Genomic DNA, 20,728 nt, shown 5'->3' on the forward strand with positions numbered 1-20,728 from the left:
CCAGGCAATATATAACTCTTCTCCTATAAGGGTGGAATGGGTGGGCACCATAGGTCTAATTCCTCCATATGTAGATTCAAACACTCCTCCCTTTCTGCAATCCACTGCCCTTCCTCAGCCTCTGTTGCATCTCCGATGTGCAATTCTGAGTTTCAACAGGATTCCATCCTCTACTTTGTACAATCTCATACCATTCCTCTACCTGAGGCAGGAAAATAGGGTCTGGAGGCAAGGAACATAACGCCAATTCACGCTTCAGCTATAACAGGAAATATCCTCTCCATAGGGCGTTAACCTTGGTTTCCTCGTCTATAAAATGGAGAGAGTAGTCATTCATGCTTTGGAACGTGCTTTTTAGGATGAGTAATATAAATTGCCTCATGCAGTGTCTGACACGTAGTGGGTGCTTGATAGATCTTTGTTCACAGATATGCCTTTATATTGATTCTTAGCTGTAGGAGGCATTCATTCAAATACATATTCAAATAATCTTTTAGCTATATTGCTGCTTGTATATGGATTTCTCTTGCCTTCTGTGAACTCCCTTGTATCTCCAGGATTTCAATACAGGAATAAGGAGTACTCCAAAGATTTCTTGCACTTTCTGGAATTAGACGCTGTGACTTTAGCTTCCTTCCTTTGGATTTTAGGAGGCAGAGTCATGTATTGAGGTGGGTGCAGTGGGGTAGGAAGAAGACCATTTCTGGGAAAATGGGCCAGAGTATCGATCTTTTTCATTATGGCCCCTTCGCTTCATTAGAATAAACATTTATTGAACAAGTGCAAAGCATGGCGCTAGCAACTCATGTTTTATTAGCGTTTTCTTCTCCTTTTCCTTTTTTTTAAAGCTATCTCCTACAGGAAGGATATTAGCTCTTTCATTCTCTCAAGGGTCAGATGTAATCTTCCAACATCTGACTTTCGCGTCACCCATCTGGGAAAGACTCCGTCCCTTTAAGGCCCTGGAAAGGGTCTAAGTGTTGGTTTCGGCGGGGAGGCCACGCCCCATCACATGACCGCAGCCCCAGCGGGGCGGGGCCGGCATCTCCTGGCTGCCGTCACTTCCGGTTCTCTGTCAGTCGCGAGCGAACGAGCAAGAGGGTGTTCGACTGCTAGAGCCGAGCAAAGCGTGAGTGCGCGGGATCCCCTACCCCTACTCCTCGGGGCGCCCACCGTCCCAGCCGGGCCGTGAGCTGCCTTCGGCCCTCCACTCCTCTCGCCGGCAACGGCCGCGGGAAATGGCGGCTCTGCCTTACCTCCCCCTTCCCCTCTTCGGCGTCCCCAGGCCCCCTCCTCCGTTCCTGACTCCGCGCCTGACGCGCTGTGGGCCCTTCCGCGCTAGACTCCCGTCCCCGGGGAGCCGAGCCGAGTGGAGGCGACGGGCGCTGCGGCCCTGGGCGGCAGATTGAGGCCGGCCGGGGGGCGAGGAGCCGCGGGGAGGGGTCGCGGTCCCAGGGACAATGCGGCGGCGGCTGGCCTAGGTGGGGTGCGTGCAGTTACATACTCTTCCCCCGGCCCTCGCCCTGAGCCGGGTGTTCTGGATACTGGGAGAGCGGATGCGGGCGGGAGGGGGCGGCGGGAGCGGGCGGGAGGGGGGAAGAACGGCTGATGTGCGGGGGGAGGGAACTCTTCGAGAGAAGAAAATGGCGCTTGGTGCAAGTCCCGCCCCTTCCCACGCCGTCTTCTCCGCACTTCGCCGCCTCCCACGCCCCCTCCGACCAACCTGTCTACCCTCGCCCGAGCGGCTGCTAGCCTTGGGGTTCTAGCAGCTTGCTGGGTCCTTGCGACCCCTTCCCTGGTCTTGTGTTTGTCACCTTCCTGTTATACCGAAGTCGTGTGCCCTTCAGTCCTGGTTCATTTTCACCTCGGTTTTTCTGATCTTCCTCTCGATCAGCAAAGGCTGAAAGATTCCGTTTCTCTTTTTAAAGTTGCGTTTTGTATAAATTCTACAATAGTGGTTTCAGTATCAGTTACTTGAATTACAAGCTGCTTCTCCCCTCACCCCCACATTGGAACAGGTTATATATATTTGTTAAAAGTTGAGAGGCTGGCTTTAGTTACCGTTACCTTTCTTTTCCAGTGGACTTCTTTGGGTTGACCGGGTGGTTCTTTGAAAAATTCTTGGGGAGGGAGGGGAAGGATTGCATTGGGAGTTATACCTGATGTAAATGACGAGTTGATGGGTGCTGACAAGTTGATGGGTGCAGCACAACAACATGGCACAAGTATACATATGTAACAAACCTGCACGTTGTGCACATGTGCTCTAGAACTTAAAGTATAATAAAAAAATAAAAAAAAGAAAAATTCTTAGGCCCCCAGGACGTTTTTAATAACAGACGGTAGTTATGATCGACAGTTTCAAAGTGAAAAATTATGTTCAATTTAGTTACCTTTTTAAAAAATATCTTTTTGTCGTATTAACTAGCATAAACTGAACTAAATTGATTTTGGAGATAAGGTTGCAAAATGGAGCAGAAACAGAAAAAATGGATAAAACGTGGTCATGAACGTTGCTTTTGCCTTCTGAATTTACTCTTGAAGACGTTACCAGTTAAAATCAGATTGAGCTTTTTGAATTTAATGGCTAGGATTGGGATGGCCCACTTCTTTTTCCTTGACCTCCTATTTTGGGACACATGCAACATCAGTGCTAATGCAGGTTTCGTCTGGAGAGCTAGATTATTTATGATTTTTTATTTTGAGGAGGAATTTTAAGTCTTTTTTTCTTGTATTCAGCAAATACACTGTGTTGTGTTTATTAGGCCCTTTAAGGCATATAGAAACTAACCTATTGATGGCTAGTGTTCCATTATTGGAACGCTAAGCATGTGGGAGTTTTTTATATCCTACTGCTCAAGGTCATCGCCAAGGTCTGGTTGCAAAAATTCAAAAAATTACAACCTCCGGCATAAATGGGTTAATAGGACCTAATCTCTTCTGAGATGGGGAGAGCAAAAGATATATGATAATCACCGTTTTACGATCTGGTGTTATAAGTTGCCTTGAATAGAGGTATCCACATATTTTGGAATTCCTTGAAATTTGGGGCTTAGGCTTACTGATAGTTTGCTCTCTGCAAACTTGCACTCAGGCACTCAGTAAACACCCACTTGTAAGCAAGGCACTAAGCTATGTATGTCTCTGGGGGAACCTGGGGAGCTACCAGCATGGTAGGAATTTGTGGGAAGGTTTTGCACCTCACATAAATAGGTTCTTCAGATTTTAATTATGTTCCAGAGTAGAAAAATCTGTGTAAAATATAATGAATTGCTGAATTGCTGTGAATTGTGTAGAATTTTTTTGTTTTATTGAGACGGAGTCTTGCTTTGTTGCCCAGGCGGGAGTGTAATGGCGTCACCTCGACTCACTGCAACCTCCGCCTCCCAGGTTCAAGCGATTCTCTTGCCTCAGCCTCCCGAGTTGCTGGGACTGCAGGCGCGCCACCGTGCCCCGCTAATTTTTCTATTTTTAGTGGAGATGGGTTTCACCATGTTGGTCAGGCTGGTCTGGGAACTCCTGAGCTCAAGTGATCCACCCACCTCGGCCTCCCAAAGTTTTGGAATTACAAGTGTGAGCCATCGTTCCTGGCCTGAATTGTGTATAATTTTGTGTACTCTTGAATTAGTATCTGTTGTTATTTTGGTGGTATGACCAAAAAGGCAAAATATGAATAAAATATGTGAAAATTAATTAGATGTCACATTTGCATAGTACGGCTAGTTCCCTGTTGTGTAAATGTTGGGGTCAGTTCCCCACAGTGAATAATTTTACATTAGTTCTGATCTCATTGGTGTGAAGTCTAAAGCAGTCATAGTAGAATTACATTTCTTCTGGTTTTAACAGTAATTGTTATCTGTTGCCTTCTTGCAGTCTACCCTACCCATAGTGTGCAATGCCATTAAAACGAAGTATAGAAAGATCCATTGGCTTGGAGAAAGGTTAGAGGTGTAGGAGTGTATGACGTTTAGTTCATTGTTCTTACTGGGTTCAGCACATTGCACCCTGCATGTTATTTGCAACTTAAAAGAGTATAGATTAAAACTTGTGTTGTGTAACAACTCCAGTACCACAAAAATGGTAGAATGAACCATGGAACTTGTCCTTGATTTTTTTCTTTGATTGGGGGAGAGCTAAGTTGAAAGTAATATAGAGTACCTTGTTAATTATTTATGTAATGTATTTTTCTTTCAGGATGCCTAAATCAAAGGAACTTGTTTCTTCAAGCTCTTCTGGCAGTGATTCTGACAGTGAGGTTGACAAAAAGGTGAGTATTACTGCACCAAGTCATTTTTGTGATATTCAAAAATATTGTCCATATCCCATTCTGAAGGATAGTAAAAGGCATATTGACATCTTAAGATGAGGATCCAGATGGGAGTAGTGGCTCATGCCTGTTATCCTAGTTCTTTGGGAGGCTGAGTTGGCAGGATTGCTTGGGGCCAAGAGTTCAAGACCAACCAGGCTAATATTGCAAGACCCTGTCTCTTTAAAAATAAAAAATAAAAATGAGAATGTGCATGGGTATTTCTGGTGGTGTGGTTGGTCTGTGGACCACTTGACTAGAAGTGCCTAGGATGCTTTTTGCACATTCATACTCATAGGCCCTTAATCAGACTTAACAAGTCTTCTGCTGAGGACCATTAGGAACCCTGAAGTTGCAGAGCCACTGCCTTGGATCCTAGGGACATAGAATTCTAAGTAGGTCAAAGTCACTATTTGCCATTTTTTAGAAATTTACCTGATTTTTTTGGTAAAATGTTTATTTTATTTTTTTAAAGACAGGGTCTTGCTCCCTTAACCAGGCTGGAGTGTGGTGGCAACATCATGGCTCCCTGCAGCCTTGACCTCCTGGTCTCAAGCAATCCTCCCACCTTTGCCTCCAGAGTAGCTGGGACTATAGGCATCATGCCTGGCTAATTAAAAAAAAATGTTTTAGTAGGGACCGGGTGTTGCTGTGTTGCTAAGGCTGATTTCAAACTCCTGTCCTCACACCGTTCTGCCTCAGCCTCCCAAAGTGCTGGGATTACAGGTGTGAGCCATCATGAATGGCCATGAAATGTTAATTATGACAGTTCTCTCAGTTACTGGTGTTTATTCTTCACATAAGGTTTTCTGGATTTTAGGCTTGGTACATTTTAAGTTGGAATGTACCAAGTGTGTGCTCTGGTCCTTTCCATTTAACTAAATCAGCACCCAGTAAAGCTAACTTGAAACCCATTTTGACAAGATAGGCTTTTTCTGTGTTAAATGACAGCTGCACCGTAATTGGTGCATTTTGCTAAATTGAGCATCTCAGTGGAGCATAACTGAGCGTCTCACTCTGCGGTCAAGTCTTCCGTGCAGAATTGTCCTTTATCTCATAGAACTTTACATATCTGAATAGATATTTATATCCTCGAAATAGAATAAGTTGGTGGTGTTTTTCCTAATCAGTATATATCCTTTGTAAAATAGCAAGTAATGACTAGCGTTAGTAGACTTGTGGTTTCTAAAAGTTTATTCAAAAGAAGCAGCCTCCCCATCTTTTTTTTCCTCCTGAAGCTTAGCAATTTTAGCTATAAAAAAAGGGGAGAGCCTATGGGAGATTGGAGAAGTTGTAATGTTAAAGTATAAATATAGAATATAACAACACTTGGAAGGGTAAAATAAGGCTTCAAAGACTATACTTGAGTAAATTTCTTAATTTTAAAATTTGCACCCTATATAGTATTTGAATATGTTCATAATAACAAATGTGTATTGAGCTTTTATTTGCCAGACATGCACTAGTCCACAGGGAAAACTTAGAGCCTGATTTATAGAATAATTACTTTCTCCATATTGAGCTGAGTTAACTTTTTGTTTGTCCCAAATAGTAATATTAATCTTGTAAACACTTAACCTTATATACCATAGTTTTCATTTCACGTTTTACATCATGTATGTAATATTTTTCCTAGCTTCATCTAATTTGATAACTTTCTTTTTTTTTTTTTTTTTTTTTTTTTTTGAGACGGAGTCTCGCTATGTCTCCCAAGCTGGAGTGTAGTGGCGCTATCTCAGCTCACTGCAAGCTCCACCTTCCAGGTTCACGCCATTCTCCTGCCTCAGCCTCCCGAGTAGCTGGGACTACAGGCACCCACCACCATGCCCAGCTAATTTTTTGTATTTTTAGTAGAGACAGGGTTTCACCATGTTAGCCAGGATGGTTTCGATCTCCTGACCTTGTGATCCGCCCGCCTCGGCCTCCCAAAGTGCTGGGATTACAGGTGTGAGCCACCACGCCTGGCCCAAGAATAATTTGATAACTTTCAATTAATTTAGTAATAAAATATTTATACTATTCCATCAAGAAGGAACATGACTGCCCTCTTCTGTTTGGATTGGGAATTCTAGTGGTTTTTATGGGTTGTTAGCTCTTTTTGAGAATGAGACTTTCGAATAAGCTTTTAAAATAATGCAGTTTTTAAAACACTTGTGATTTTTGAAAGCTAGTCTAACACATAGCTGTCTATCCTCAATGATTTTTTTTTTTTGTGATGAGGAAGTTCTTGAGTTGGCTCTCAGTGCCCAGTGCAAAATAGCTCTCTTCAGATTTGCCTAATCATAAATACCTTTTTTTAAAAAATTTTGAGATGAAGTTTTGCTTTTGTTGCTCAGGCTGGAGTGCAGTGGCGTGATTTCGGCTCACTGCAACCTTTGGGTCCCAGGTTCAAGTGATTCTTTTGCCTCAGTCTTCCAAGTAGCTGGGATTACAGGCGTGTACCACCACGCCTGGCTAATTTTTTTTTTTTTTTTTTTTTTGAGACGGTGTCTCACTCTGTCGCCCAGGCTGGAGTGCAGTGGTGTGATCTCGGCTCACTGCAACCTCAGCCTCCTGGGTTCAAGCAGTTCTCTGCCACAGCCTCCTGAGTAGCTGAGATTACAGGTGCCCGCCATCAAGCCCAGCTAATTTTTTTGTGTTTTTAGTAGAGATGGGGTTTCACCATTGTGGCCAGGCTGGTCTCGAACTCCTGACCTCAAGTGATCCTCCCGCCTCGGACTCCCAAAGTGCTGGGATTACAGGCGTGAGCCACCGCTTTCAGCCCATAACTTCCTTAAGCCAGCATAAATCCCTTTAGGAATAGGTAGGACATATCTTGGAAATGGAGTAAGTTGGTTGTATTCCTTTTTTTTTTCTTTTTGAGGCGGAGTCTTACTCTGTCACCCAGGCTGGAGTGGGTTGTATTCTTTTTAATTACTATATCTGCTTCATAAAATAAGTAACTGACTAGCTTTAGTAGACCTGCGGTTTCCAGGTTTATTCAGAAGCAGCAAGGTCCCTCTTTTTTTTTTCTACCAGAGAAATCATACGTGGGATCCCAGACCACAAAATAACTGTTCCTGTGGTTAATACCACTCTAATGCCTGAAGTGTCTTTGGGATCCTGAGAACAGAGTTTGAAAACATTACTAGATAGAAGGATTGGTCAGATTCATAGTTTTGTTGTCGAGTGAAATTTGCTTATGTATATATTTATGATATTTTGGATATAGTCTTTTGATTGTTTAACACTGAGATGTGTTTTATTCTTATGTGTGCAAATTTTAACCATATTCTTTTCTTTTCTAGTTAAAGAGGAAAAAGCAAGTTGCTCCAGAAAAACCTGTAAAAAAGCAAAAGACAGGTGAAACTTCGAGAGCTCTGTCATCTTCTAAACAGAGTAGCAGCAGCAGAGATGATAACATGTTTCAGGTAAAGTTGGCTTTTTTTTTTTTTTTTTTTTTTTGACATGGAGTCTCGCTCTGTCACCAGGCTGGAGTGCAGTGGTGCGATCTCGGCTCACTGCAACCTCAGCATCCTGGGTTCAAGCAGTTCTGTGCCTCAGCCTCCCGAGTAGCTGGAATTACAGGCACCAGCCATCATGCCCTGCTAATTTTTGTATTTTTAGTAGAGTTGGGGTTTCACCATCTTGGCCAGGCTAGTCTTGAACTCCTGACCTTGTGATCCACCCGCCTCAGCCTCCAGAAGTGCTGGGATTACAGGTGTAAGCCACTGTGCCAGGCCAAAGTTGGCTATTTCTTTAGATTCAGAGGAATTATTATCTGGCTTGATCTGAAGAGTGTTAAAAGTCTATAATCTGATAATTGCATAATATGTGTGTTACAATCCTCTTAACTAGGGACATTTATTAAAATAGAACAAACTAGTAAAAGTATTTTGTACAATGCTGGATTATTGTTAAAGTCTCTAAAGTCTAGTTTTGCTGTATTTAAACCAATGCAAATTTAAATGTTACAGAAATCCAAAAAATGAGATTGAAAACAGCAACTTGGAGGAGGCAGGTCAAGTGTTGGGACAGTAAGCTATGAATAGATTATTATGTGCCTAATTTTGGCATGATGAGCAACAGAAAGGGGAATGAGTTGAATAGATAAAGTGAAGGAAGTTCATTAGAGGGACTTGATGAAATCACCTGGAGAGGACTCGTATAGCATCTTCTCTTGGGTTTCCTATCTTGTTTTAGGGAGATGTGACACTGGCATCTTTGTACAAGAAGGATTTGTGAGGAAGGGGTGTTGGGGTTAAATGGAAGCAGGTAAGATTGCTTAGGTGATTGTAGGCTTTAATCTGTATGTGAGGTGATAAGGGCTTAGATGGGTTTTCCTAAAGGAGAAATTGTGGCAATTACAAGATACAGGTTGGAAAGAATGGACCAGAGGAATTAGGCAATCAGTGAAGATGTGGACTTGATTGTGGATGTGATTAAAAAAAAAAAAATTGAGTTGTTTCTGTAGCACCTGAAGGACTTAGTTGGGAAATGTTCATGTGGGATTATCAGCATGGTTGACTAAAGCTGCCTACTGAAGTGTTAGGAAGAACAGGAAGCAGATGAGGGCATGTCTTGGGTTATATTCAGATAGAGAATGGAAGGAGAAAGAGGTGTAAGTTAAGAGAGAGGGTGAAGGAAAATTAGAAGAGTACAGTAATGGGAGCAAGAAAAGGATGAGTGTTTCGAGAAGCCATGAGTATTAGTTGAAACCAAGAAGTTGGGTGGAACGAGTGACGATCTTTTTTTTTTTTTTTTTTTTTTTTTTAGACAGGGTCTCTGCTCTGTCACCCAGGCTGGAGTGCAGTGGTGTGATCTCTGCTCACTGCAACTTAACGCTTCCTGGGCTCAGATGATCCTCCTGCCTCAGCCTCCTGAGTAGCTGGGACTACGGGCGATGCTCCATGATGCCTGGCAAATTTTTTTTTTTTTTTTTTTTGTAGAAATGGTGTTTAGCTGTGTTGCCCAGGCTGGTCTTGAACTCCTGAGCTCAGGTGATCTGCCCACCTTGACTTCTCAAAGTGTTGGGATTACAGGCATGAGCCACCGTCCCTGACCAAGACTGTAAACATTTATATGACTAGAAAGCAAGGCTAACATGCATGTATTTTTTGACCTGTTGATAGCTTTGAAAGGTGGAGTGCCAAGATTAAGGTGAGAATGGGAAAATTTAAGTTTTTTTTTTCCTAATGCTTATTTTTGCCTTGTTATACTTCTGGGTAAAGAAGATAGACAAAGTGAACTATTTAGTTCAGAACACACATTTTAGAGATTCGATTCTGTTAAGAGGAGTTTGTGAAAACTAGATCAATTTTTAGGAATTTTCTCACCAGAAAAACGGAGCTTCATTTCTTAAACCCTCATCTGGAAAGATTCCCAAGCCTCCTAAGGCTGACATTGCATCTTTTGAAAGCCTGCCTCTAGGAGGAACATAGGTCATTTTTTTTTTTTTTTGAGATGGAGTCTGACTGTGTCACCAGGCTGGAGTGCCGTGGCATGAATCTTGGCTGACTGCAACCTCCGCCTCCGCCTTCAAGAGATTCTCCTGCCTCAGCGTCCTGAGTAGCTGGGACTACAGGTGTGCGCCACCACCTCCAGCCAATTTTTGTATTTTTCGTAGAGACGGGATTTCACCCTGTTGGCCAGGATGGTTGGCCAGGATGGTCTCAATCTCTTGACCTCGTGATCCACCTGCCTGGGCCTCCCAAAGTGCTGGGATTACAGGCGTGACCCACTGTGCTGGCCTAGGCCTTATTTTCAGAGTGGCTTTCAGGGATCTAGTAGTGTAGGCATTGTAAGAGATAAAATAATTTCATTGCCATTACAGCTTGATGTACATTAAACATCAGTACATAAGCAGTTCTCTAAATGTAGTAAAGAGTTGTACCAAAGGAAAATCAATACACTAGTCTTTTAAAGTCTGAAATGATTGAGGCAGAATCGTGACTAGAGAGAAGATATTAGAGATGCTTGCTTCCTGGTTCCTTCAGCCCTGATTTTGAAGAACTTTCTTCCATAGGGACATAACCTACCTGGGGTGACACCTGTGATAATAAAGAGACTGGAGAATTATCTCATAATCACCTAGTACCTGTGTCTTGAAAGGTCAGAATAGTTGAGGCAGGAAACTTTGATCCATATTTTTCTTCAGAGTTAGGCACAAAGGGTCAATAATACTGCCTTAGTTGATGTGATGATTTAAGGATACTTGATACTTTCAAATTATTTAATTTAAAATGATTATAACTGGTCATTTTAATTTGGGGCAGGAGTCCATAGAATTTTTTTTTGATTTGAATTTTCTTTTTTGTGTTTGAAGGAATTATTCATAACCTTTATCACAGGGGTCCCCTGCACAGGAGGTGAGCGGTGTGTGAGTGAAGATTACCGCTTGAGTTCTGCCTCCTGTCGGATCAGCAGCGGCATTAGATTCTCATAGGAGCACGAACCCTATTGTGAACTGTGCATGCGAGGGATCTAGGGTGTGCGCGTTCCTTCCGAGAATCTATATGCCTAATGGTGGGATAGTTTTCATCCTGAAACTGTCACCTTTCCCCTTCCCTGCCTGTCGTGGAAAAATTGTCTTCCATGAAACTGGTCCCTGGTGCCAAAAAGGTTAGGAACTGCTGCTTTATCAGATCTTCAAAGGGGACAGGGAATCAAATTCATTTAAGAATCACAGTTCTGTATGAGGTATGTGGTATTTTTTGCTGCTAATCTCCAGATTTTGTAGATGTAAAATATTTTCTGTCATCTGATTTTATTTTCTTCCAATAAAATGGGATTTCAGTGATCTTTATTTTTTCTACCTTTAAGTAATATATCCCTATACTAATATCTCATCACTTGTTTAATTTTTGCTAATAAGAATTTATCAGTTTTACTCTTTTTTTTTTTTTTCTAAAGGAGAAGCAACTGTTGGGCAGATTTCTTTTTTGTTTTAGAAATGTTTTTGAGGTATGGTTTATGTACTATAAAATGCACACATTTAAAAGCATACTTTGATAGGCTGTGATAAAAGTACATGGTTTTGTGGCCAGACCATTTTCATCACCCCAGGAAGTTCCTCTTGGCTTTGCAGTCATCGCTCATGTCCTAGGTAATCACTGATCTTATTTCTACCACTATAGATTTATGTTGCCTGTTCTAGAACTTTGTATAAATGGATATATGCAGTCTGTTTTTTGTGTCTGGTTTTTGCTCAGCATAATGTGTTGAGATTAGTCCTTGTTGCATATATCAGTAATTTGTTTTTATTGCTGAATAGTATTTTGTATGATAATACTACAGTTTGTTAATCCATTCACTTTGGATGGACATTGGAATTGTATCAAGTCTTGGGCTATTAGGAATACAGCTTCTGTGAATATTCTTGTACAAGTCATTTTGTGGACATTTTTGCCCTTTTGGGTAAATACCAGATATATTTGCTGAGTCATAGGGTAAGTGTGTAACTATATAAGACACTGTCAAACCACTTTCCATAGTAGCTGTAACATTTTACACAGCCATCAATACAACTTATGAGATTCCAGTTGCACCACATCCTCACTAGATATTGTCATTCTTTTAAATTTTATTCTTTTGGCCGGGCGTGGTGGCTCAAGCCTGTAATCCCAGCACTTTGGGCGGCCGAGACGGGCAGATCACGAGGTCAGGAGATCGAGACCATCCTGGCTAACATGGTGAAACCCCGTCTCTGCTAAAAAAAAAAAAAAAAAATACAAAAAAACTAGCCAGGCGTGGTGGCGGGCGCCTGTAGTCCCAGCTACTTGGGAGGCTGAGGCAGGAGAATGGCGTGAACTCGGGAGGTGGAGCTTGCAGTGAGCTGAGATCTGGCCACTGCACTCCGGCCCGGGCGACAGAGTGAGACTCCGTCTCAAAAAAAAAAAAAAGAAAAGAAAGTTTTATTCTTTTTAGTTACAATGAATGTATAATAGTAACTCACGGTGGTTTTACTTTGCATTTCCCTCATGTACAGGTCTTAATTCATTGTACATCTTTAGTGTGTTTATTGGCTATTTTTACATCTTTTGTGAAGAGCATCTTTTGGCCACTTAAAAATAATGCCAGGTCATTTGAGTTGTAATGCTTTATGTATTTCGGATATAAGTCCTTTGTCAGATGTAAGTATGATTAGAATTTTTTTTAGACTTCAGGGAGACTTTAGTTTTCAAAGCAGTCTAGTTTAAAAATGAGTGAAGGTTAACAGAGAAGAAAGAATATGAAACCAGAGAGACAGAATCAGACAGACAGGATAAGGGCGGACTGGCAGTTGGTCAGGGGTATCTGTGACAGATCTTCTTTCTTGGAAAGGAGGTTCTCACCAATTCTGGTCAGTTCATCATTTTCTTCATGTTCACAGTTCTGCTCCTTCCTTAGGCTGTGCTGGAAGGCCAAGACCCCTGTGGCTGCACCTTGAGTGAATATTTTCTTTAGGTTTCTGGTTTACCTTTTTATTTTCTGAAGCATCTTTTAAAACAAGGCTTTAGTGTGATTGTCTATTCTATCAATTTTTCTCCTCTTTTGCTTAATGCTTATTTTCTGTCCCAGACATATTTTGTCTACCATGGCCACAAAAAGTTTTGCCAGTGTTTTTTTCGTAGAAGTTTTATAGTTGTAGTTTTCACATTTAGGTCTATGATTCATGTAGAATTAATTTCTCTGTGTGTGGTGTAAGATAGGGATTTAGATTCTTCCCCACCAACAAGCGTTGCAGACGCTTGTTGTTTCAACGCCATTTGTTGAAAAGAGTATATTCTTATTCCTTTGAATTACCCTGGATTTTACCAAGAAAACAAAACAAAACAAAAAAAAACCACAAAAACCAGTGAATATGTCCAATGCATGTGTAATTTTTGACTCCATTGTGTTCCATTGACCCCTATGTCTGTCTGTACTGCAGTGCCACATTGTCTTCCCTTACTGTATTGCAGTGAGTCTTAAAAAGTGCTTAGAGACACTTTGTTGAGGAAAGCCTGTTTTCTCTGGAATTTGTAATTTGTGGTAAGCAGATACATAAGATTTTTGAAAAATAATTTTTCTGTGAATATTTTTAAGTTCTCAATCTGTGAGTGAGGTGCATTAAAGATGTTATTTGAAGTGAACATGAAAAGGAAAAACTTTGTTATTATTGACTGGAACTCTGGATTTGTATATTCAGAATGGTTGGTGAAGCATTGTAGCTAGTTGCATCTGTGGATTCCTATTGGTTGTAGTTTGTACTGCAAAATTTTGCTTCCTTTTTTTTTTGTGGTAAAAATCATAAAAGTATATTCACATTATTGTGTAACAGATTGCCGAAACTGTTTCGTCTTGCAAAACTGAACCTCTGTAGCCATTAAACAACAGTTTCCTTTCTCCCAGCCCTGGGTAACCACCATTCTACTTTTTGTTCCTATGAACTTGACATAATGTAAGTGGAATCATAAAGTATTTACCTTTTTCCTTTTTGACTGGCTTATTTCATTGACATACAATGTGACAGGATTTCCTTTTTTAAAAGCTGAATGATACTCCATTGTGTGTCTGTTCCACCCCCCTCCCCCATTTTGTTTATCAGTTCATCTCTGGGTGGATATTTGTGTTGTTTCCACTTCTTGGCTCTTGTGAATAATGCTGCTATGAAGATGGGTATGCAGATGTCTCTTGGGGTCTGTGCTTTTAATTCTTTGGGATATATACCCAGAGGTAGGATTGCTGGATCATATGATAGTTTAAACAGTAATTTCCTTTGGTTGCAGTTCTGATATTGAGAGTAGTACAGTTGACCTTTGAACAATGCAGGGTCAAAATGCAAGACACCAACCCCTGTGCAATTGAAAATCTGATTATAACTTTTGACTTCGCCAAAACAAAACTGCTAAGTATGGCCTACTGCTGACTGGTAGCCTTACGAGTAACCTAAGCAGTTAACATATATTGTATGTTATATGTAGTGTATACTGTATTCTTACAATAAAGTAAGCTAGAGAAAAGAAAATATTACTAAGAAAATAATATGGGAGAAAAAATACATTTTACTGTACTGTATGGTGTTTATCAATAACATTAGTTTACGTTGTCCGTTTATAAGATATATCATGTTAGAAATTGTAGGCAACCATAGCTGCAGATTTCAGTCCGTGGTACGTATGAAGCAATTCAACTTTTAATTATTATTATTTTTTTGCTTTTTAAAATTAAAGACAGGGTCTTGCTGTGTTGCCCAGATTGGGCTCAGGTGATCCTCCTACCTCAGCCATCTGAGTAGCTGGGATCATAGGCATGCACCACTGCTTCTGGCTTTTTTTTTTTTTTTCTTGTGATGTCATGCCTTCTCTCTGCTTCTTGGGAGGACTTTCAGCATCACTAGGGGCACTTTGTGTAGGACTCATCGTGTTTAAGGTTTATGGTATTGCGCTGATCATGATGAAAAATATGTGAAAACCGTGAGAGATCACTTTTTGCTGCAATACACAATTTGTTGGAGACATGAACTGCTCAGCAGAGATGATTAGCATCACATGGTGTTTTACACAAGGTGTTTTAAGCAGATGTTTGTAACATTTGAGCACACTGAGGTAGCAACAGGAAGTGGCTATGAGATTATTAGCACTGCTACACTATGTACTGCAGTTAATTTTATGCAGTTATGATTTAATCTTTGTTTACATTTCTACTGTGTCTGTGTGCATAAGTTTTGATACATTTTAACTTCATATAATAGATTTGTATGTTTTATGATAGTAATTGATAACCTCATATCTATGTCTGCAAATTTTTTTCCAGTATTTTCACTGAAAAAAATATGCATATAAGTGGGACCTGCACAATTCAGAGCCATGTTGTTCAAGGGTCAGCAGTAATCATTTTCATGATTAGATGTAGAGTGAGCATGCAGCACGTTGTGAATATGAATACAATTGAAATAGATACCACTCTTGTAAGGAGCACCTCCTTTTATGTTTGTTTCTTTTGCAGATTGGGAAAATGAGGTACGTTAGCGTTCGAGATTTTAAAGGCAAAGTGCTAATTGATATTAGAGAATACTGGATGGATCCTGAAGGTGAAATGAAACCAGGAAGAAAAGGTGAGGTCTAATTACTTGAGTTTTGTCATAGTGTTAGGACTAAACTAAAACTTTTCTGAATAGCTTACTTAACTTGAAATGTTGGCAGGACACATGGGGCAAGGAAGAGTCTTAGTTGATTCTCTATCTTCTGTAGTCATTTTGGACCTGATACTTAACATTTTTTTAAAGAGATGTCTTAATACAGCTTTTGGGAATAAAACCCAGAAAAGTAACACCCCCTAGTATCACTTCAATTGGCTGCTAATTTACTTGAACAATTTTTAAAAAGGTTTACAGCAATTCTGAAGCAGATTAGGCACTATCTGGGAACTTGTAAAATCTGGAATGGAAAATCTCGGTTTACAATGCTTCCTTTTGATTCAGCTCGTAAAAGCTATTCTTTAGGGCATTATTCTTCAAGTGGATCTCTGCTTTCCTTCCATTTGTGCTTCATCCAGTCCCAAGCCTCTTAGCATTCTGGAAGCATATTTTATATTATTCACCAAACAGCTAGAGAAGGTGAGCCAACCCAAATTTGTATATTTGGATTGCTGCTCTAGGTTGACCCTCAGCTAAAGAAAAATGCTTCCTTATTTAGTTTTACTCTGCTTGCCTGTTAGTTTGAAAGGTACCACTTGTTTGCTTCGTTCAGTTTTTTGTTAAACTCAGCCTCTATATGTGTTTATACTGCTTTCGTATTTTCTTCAAGTCACTTCTGGATTGGTCATTCATGTACCAGAGTGGCCGATGCCGTATTTCTTGTTTATTCTTTTTTTTTTTCAATTTCATGGCCTTCTGGCAGTTTTCTGGGAATACTTTCTGCTAGTTCTTGTTTAGTTCTCTGTTTATATGCATCAGTATTAGAATGTTAGAACATTAAAGTACAAAATATAGAAAATATAAAATTTCTGTTCATACTTTTACATCTTAAATAGGAAAGACATATCTCACATTTTTTAACCATTTATGTGTTGGGTTATATGCTAAATTCATTATTTGTGTTACTTAATCATTTACAACAACTCTTTGGGGTGTAGATTCCATTTTACTGGTGAGGAAACTAAGGCTTACAAGGTGTTGTAGTTCTTTTTTAAGGGTCATACGCTTAGTGAAAGTGAGGCTGGGATTTTAACCCTGACAGGATGACCCTAGAATGCAGTTACCTGGTATATACTTTCTGAGGAGTCCTGTATGAATCAGGTCCTGGGAATTTTTCCAAAGTGAAATGAATGCTTCTGGAAGAACTCAGCACAGTTACTCAGCTTGAATTCCTGTGGAAATTTTGGGCAAATATTGGAACCAACTGGAAATATAGTAATGGGGTATCACATGCCAAATCTGGACCTGACCATTTTAGCCTGATAGTTGGCAGGTATTAGTAAGATGTGTCTTCAAACCCTCATTTATTCTCATTGGTTACAATAGGTACTATGCAGGATACACTGTGGAAAGTAAGACTGAATATGAGATTGATCTGCTTAGTAAATTGTGATGATGATTTGTTAATTAGCAAATGTAAGAGATGTGACTTTCAGTATTGTAGCATTGTGTCAAAGTGGCATTTTTTTTTTTTTTTTTTGAGATGGAGTCTAGCTCTGTTGCCCAGGCTGGAGTGCAGTGGCGTGATCTCGGCTCACTGCAACTTCCGCCTCCCAGGTTCAAGCAGTTCTCCTGTCTCAGCCTCCTGAGTAGCTGGGATTACAGGTGCCAGCCACCATGCTCAGCTAATTTTTGTATTTTTAGTAGAGATGGGGTTTCACCATGTTGGCCAGGCTGATCTTGAACTCCTGACCTCAAGTGTTCCACCTGCCTTGGCCTCCCAAAGTGCTGGGATTACAGGTATGAGCCACTGCAGCCGGCCTAAAGTGGAAATTTTGATAAAACAGTATTCTGGTTGGAAGTTTGAATATCCTCAATGCTTAAATAGATTTTCACCTTTGAATTTTTAAACTTTGTTTTAGGTATTTCTTTAAATCCAGAACAATGGAGCCAGCTGAAGGAACAGATTTCTGACATTGATGATGCAGTAAGAAAACTGTAAAATTCGAGCCATATAAATAAAACCTGTACTGTTCTAGTTGTTTTAATCTGTCTTTTTACATTGGCTTTTGTTTTCTAAATGTTTTCCAAGCTATTGTATGTTTGGATTGCAGAAGAATTTGTAAGATGGATACTTTTTTTTAATGTGCATTATTAAAAATGTTGAGTGAAGCTAATTGTCAACTTTATTAAGGATTGCTTTGTGCCCACCACCTAGTGTAAAATAAAATCAAGTAATACAATCTTAACTGTTGTGGCCTTTTTTGATCATAAGAGTTGGTACTGTTTAAGGCCAAAAATAACAGTTTTTATAGATCTTTTAGTTTCAACTCAGTTTTTACAATAAAAAGGATTCGTATTGCATTGAGCTTATAAACTTAACGGTTTGTGAACTCCATATTTGATCTATTCTCTTCCAGTCAAATGTATAGGCTTGTTTGACTTCCACCCCAGTGATTTTTCACTCTTTTTATAATTGTTTACTTCAGTTTCCTTTAATAACTTAATCTCTTCATGTTCAGTTTTTACTTCACTCTTTATTCTTTTCTTTGAGTATGTTATGCTTATTTGGAAAGTCAGTGAAACTGTCAAAATGTTATCTCAGTAAGATACTTATATGAGAACTACAATCACCAAATCTACTGTATTCAACATTAGCAGATCTAATTTGATAAACAACATGGCTTGTGTGAAAACTGAGCAGGTGTTTGTTTACCCATAGTGTTCTGTGTAGTTATTGCTTAGTCTGCAGAAAATAATGACTTAGATGAGATGTCTGACTTGCTTTCACTTATTAAACATGTTCACCATGGGGTGATGTCTGTAACATCAGATATTGTTAAACTAGACTAGGATTTAATAAAAATTGTGAAAGCTTACTGGCCTAACATTTTATTTTATAGTATTGAGTATGAATTATATGTAGCCAGAGATGTCATTAAGCTTTACTGTTACAGTAGGTAATATGGTTAGTTTGTAGGGAAAAGAGCATATGAGCAAATGCTTGTGTATGTTGGCCTTTGCCCCAGTAGAACAGACCAATGGCATTCTAGGCTTGATGTTACTAAGTTTTAGCAGACACTAGTAAGTGGTTTGTATTTAACCATACTGATGAAGCAGACAGATTGAGGCACAGATTTTAGTGGCTTTGTGGCAATAAATAGGGCATGGTGTGCCTTAGGAAAAGAATGTTTATAAAGGGAATTGTAACTGAAATTAAAGGAGGCGGCAGTGAAGAAGAACTAATTCTCTTCTATCTAAATGATATACGCATGATATTTTGAGATTTTTATAACAAGAGTGGAACACAATTCTAGGTAGAGTAGAAAAAGGAAAGGTTTAAAGACATATAAAAGATTCTTGTTGACAGATTATTTTTGGCAGCAAATCTCAAATGGTTACCTGCTATTAAGGGCTACCATATCAGAGTTTTGCACTATTTTGCTACCAAGTTTGATTCGTACATCTGAAACATTTTGTAGTTGATTGTCAAGGACTTAATTTGAAAATCATTTGCCAGGCCACATAGTTACCAATTTTTTTTTCTAGTAGCTCTTCTGTTGTATTTTTAAAACATTTTTTAGATGACTTTTTAAAGTATATTTAGCAGTAACCTTAAGAGGTTCAAATTGGTAAAATCTCTTCTTGTAATTTAGCCTTCATCAAATAATAGGTACCAATGTATTAAAAATATGTATTTTTTTTTTTTTTGGTAGCCCCTTGAACTAGAGTAGGTTCAGAGAAACTCCCAAAATTTGTATGTTAGACACATCATGCTTGATTGGTAACTTCCCTCCTTTTTTGGGGAACATGTTTGTGTCCTATTAACTTAATTGGATAGATTTGTAAATATTTCTTATTTTTGGCACACAGGAAGGGTAGTTAGAATACAGAACTTTGATTTTTGGTGTAGATGCAGAGGGAATGATGGGTAAATTTCCTAAGTTTATATGAATTTAGGGGGTGTATGCATTTTGAAACAATCTGCTAACAGATGGTGCTGAAATCTATTACCTACATGTTTTCTAGTTGTTTAGCATTATGTTAATGAAACCTCCATGTGAGGAGTGTTTCTTTGGCACAGTTGGTAAGTTGACTGCTAACTTCATTTAAATGTGTTACTGGATATGCAGTGTACTGAGATTGTTAATCCGTTTTTTGTGTATAGGAAAAGAGAACTGGGTTAAAAGAAGCAAATTAACTTGTTCTGAAAAGAAAGTATAGATTAATTTTGTTTTCTGTTTAAATTTTATCTGCTTGGTAAAGATTTTTTTTTCCTAGGCAGAAAGCTTGGCATTTTTAGGCATAGATACCTTACCTTACAATGCCAAAATGAATTTAATTCCAGTACTCAGGTTTTTCCCTTTAACAGACTCTATGTGTATCAGGGTTTTCTAATGGGTTTTTCCTCTGTTTTTAAAATGTGAGCAGCATTTGACCAATTTCCAGTGCTCTTAGCATTTTACTTGACGAACAACCACTACAAAAGAAAATATTTGTAATTTGATTGTCTTTTGCTTTGCTTCATCAGTGCCTAAGAACTTAAGAATACTCCTACTTCATTAGCTACTCAAGATGCTGTGACAATCACATCTATTCTACATAATGTGTTTAGAAACAAAGAATTGGGTGAAAAATGAAATAAGTATATTCTGACTTGGCTATTGAGGGGAAAAAGAAAGAATTCAGTATTAAGTGTTCCTCACAGGAGATACGTTAGCAGAATACCATAAAAGTTTGAAATCTTTAAAAGTACTAATATTTAGGTCTCTCTCCTGAAATTCTTTGCAGTTCATTTTTTATGGCAATTAACCCAGTGAAACACTCAAAAAAAAAATTTTTTTTTTTTTTTAAGTAGTGTTTTTCCAGATAAACTCTAGGGTGAACATTCACATAATCACAAATATGTAATTCTGTAATTGTGGAATGCCTGTATGCTTTGTTTTCGTACATCTTCCATGGAGATGTCTGAATATAATACTCCATCTGTGAATATTTTAAATGTTGAAATAAAAGTAAGAAATCTGCCCTTTGTGTTATCCCAGTTTCACAAACCTGAAGGTAAATGGGTAATTTGTCTGTTGAATGGGTTTGATTAATGGAATGCCTTTCTGTGTGAATGCTTTGGAATGTGGATTAGTCTTGGGTCCGTCCTTTCCATCTGCCTGATCCAAATGGAAAAATGCAAACATGTAGGTGTACACAGGCTATTATTTTAGTAAAAGATCTTGCTGCAGCCCAGCATGGTGGTTCACTTCTGTAATCCCAGCACTTTGGGAGGCCAAGGCGGACGGATCACTTGAGGTCAGGAGTTCGAGACCAGCCTGGCCAACATGGTGAAACCC

At 39.4% G+C, this 20,728-nt stretch overlaps 1 protein-coding gene across 1 annotated transcript; it reads left to right on the forward strand.

The window, feature by feature from the left end:
• The first annotated feature begins 991 nt into the window (after positions 1 to 991).
• SUB1 (SUB1 regulator of transcription) lies at positions 992 to 20,410 on the forward strand. The gene is made up of 5 exons (XM_010378010.2): positions 992 to 1,129; positions 4,195 to 4,267; positions 7,594 to 7,716; positions 15,254 to 15,362; positions 17,306 to 20,410. The coding sequence occupies exons 2-5, from the start codon at positions 4,196 to 4,198 to the stop codon at positions 17,383 to 17,385; spliced, it is 384 nt and encodes a 127-aa protein (XP_010376312.1). The 5' UTR covers positions 992 to 1,129; position 4,195; the 3' UTR covers positions 17,386 to 20,410.
• The last annotated feature ends 318 nt before the right edge of the window (positions 20,411 to 20,728 follow it).

The sequence above is a fragment of the Rhinopithecus roxellana genome, chromosome 3, assembly GCF_007565055.1.
Source record: "Rhinopithecus roxellana isolate Shanxi Qingling chromosome 3, ASM756505v1, whole genome shotgun sequence".
Lineage (NCBI taxonomy): Eukaryota > Metazoa > Chordata > Mammalia > Primates > Cercopithecidae > Rhinopithecus > Rhinopithecus roxellana.

Bases quoted from the DNA above. Each gene is read 5' to 3' on its own strand.
- SUB1 (XM_010378010.2), top strand. From the start codon at position 4,196: ATGCCTAAATCAAAGGAACTTGTTTCTTCAAGCTCTTCTGGCAGTGAT. The intron at 7,717-15,253 runs GTAAAGTTGGCT...TTTCTTTTGCAG, and splicing joins GAGATGATAACATGTTTCAG to ATTGGGAAAATGAGGTACGT. The intron at 15,363-17,305 runs GTGAGGTCTAAT...ACTTTGTTTTAG, and splicing joins AATGAAACCAGGAAGAAAAG to GTATTTCTTTAAATCCAGAA.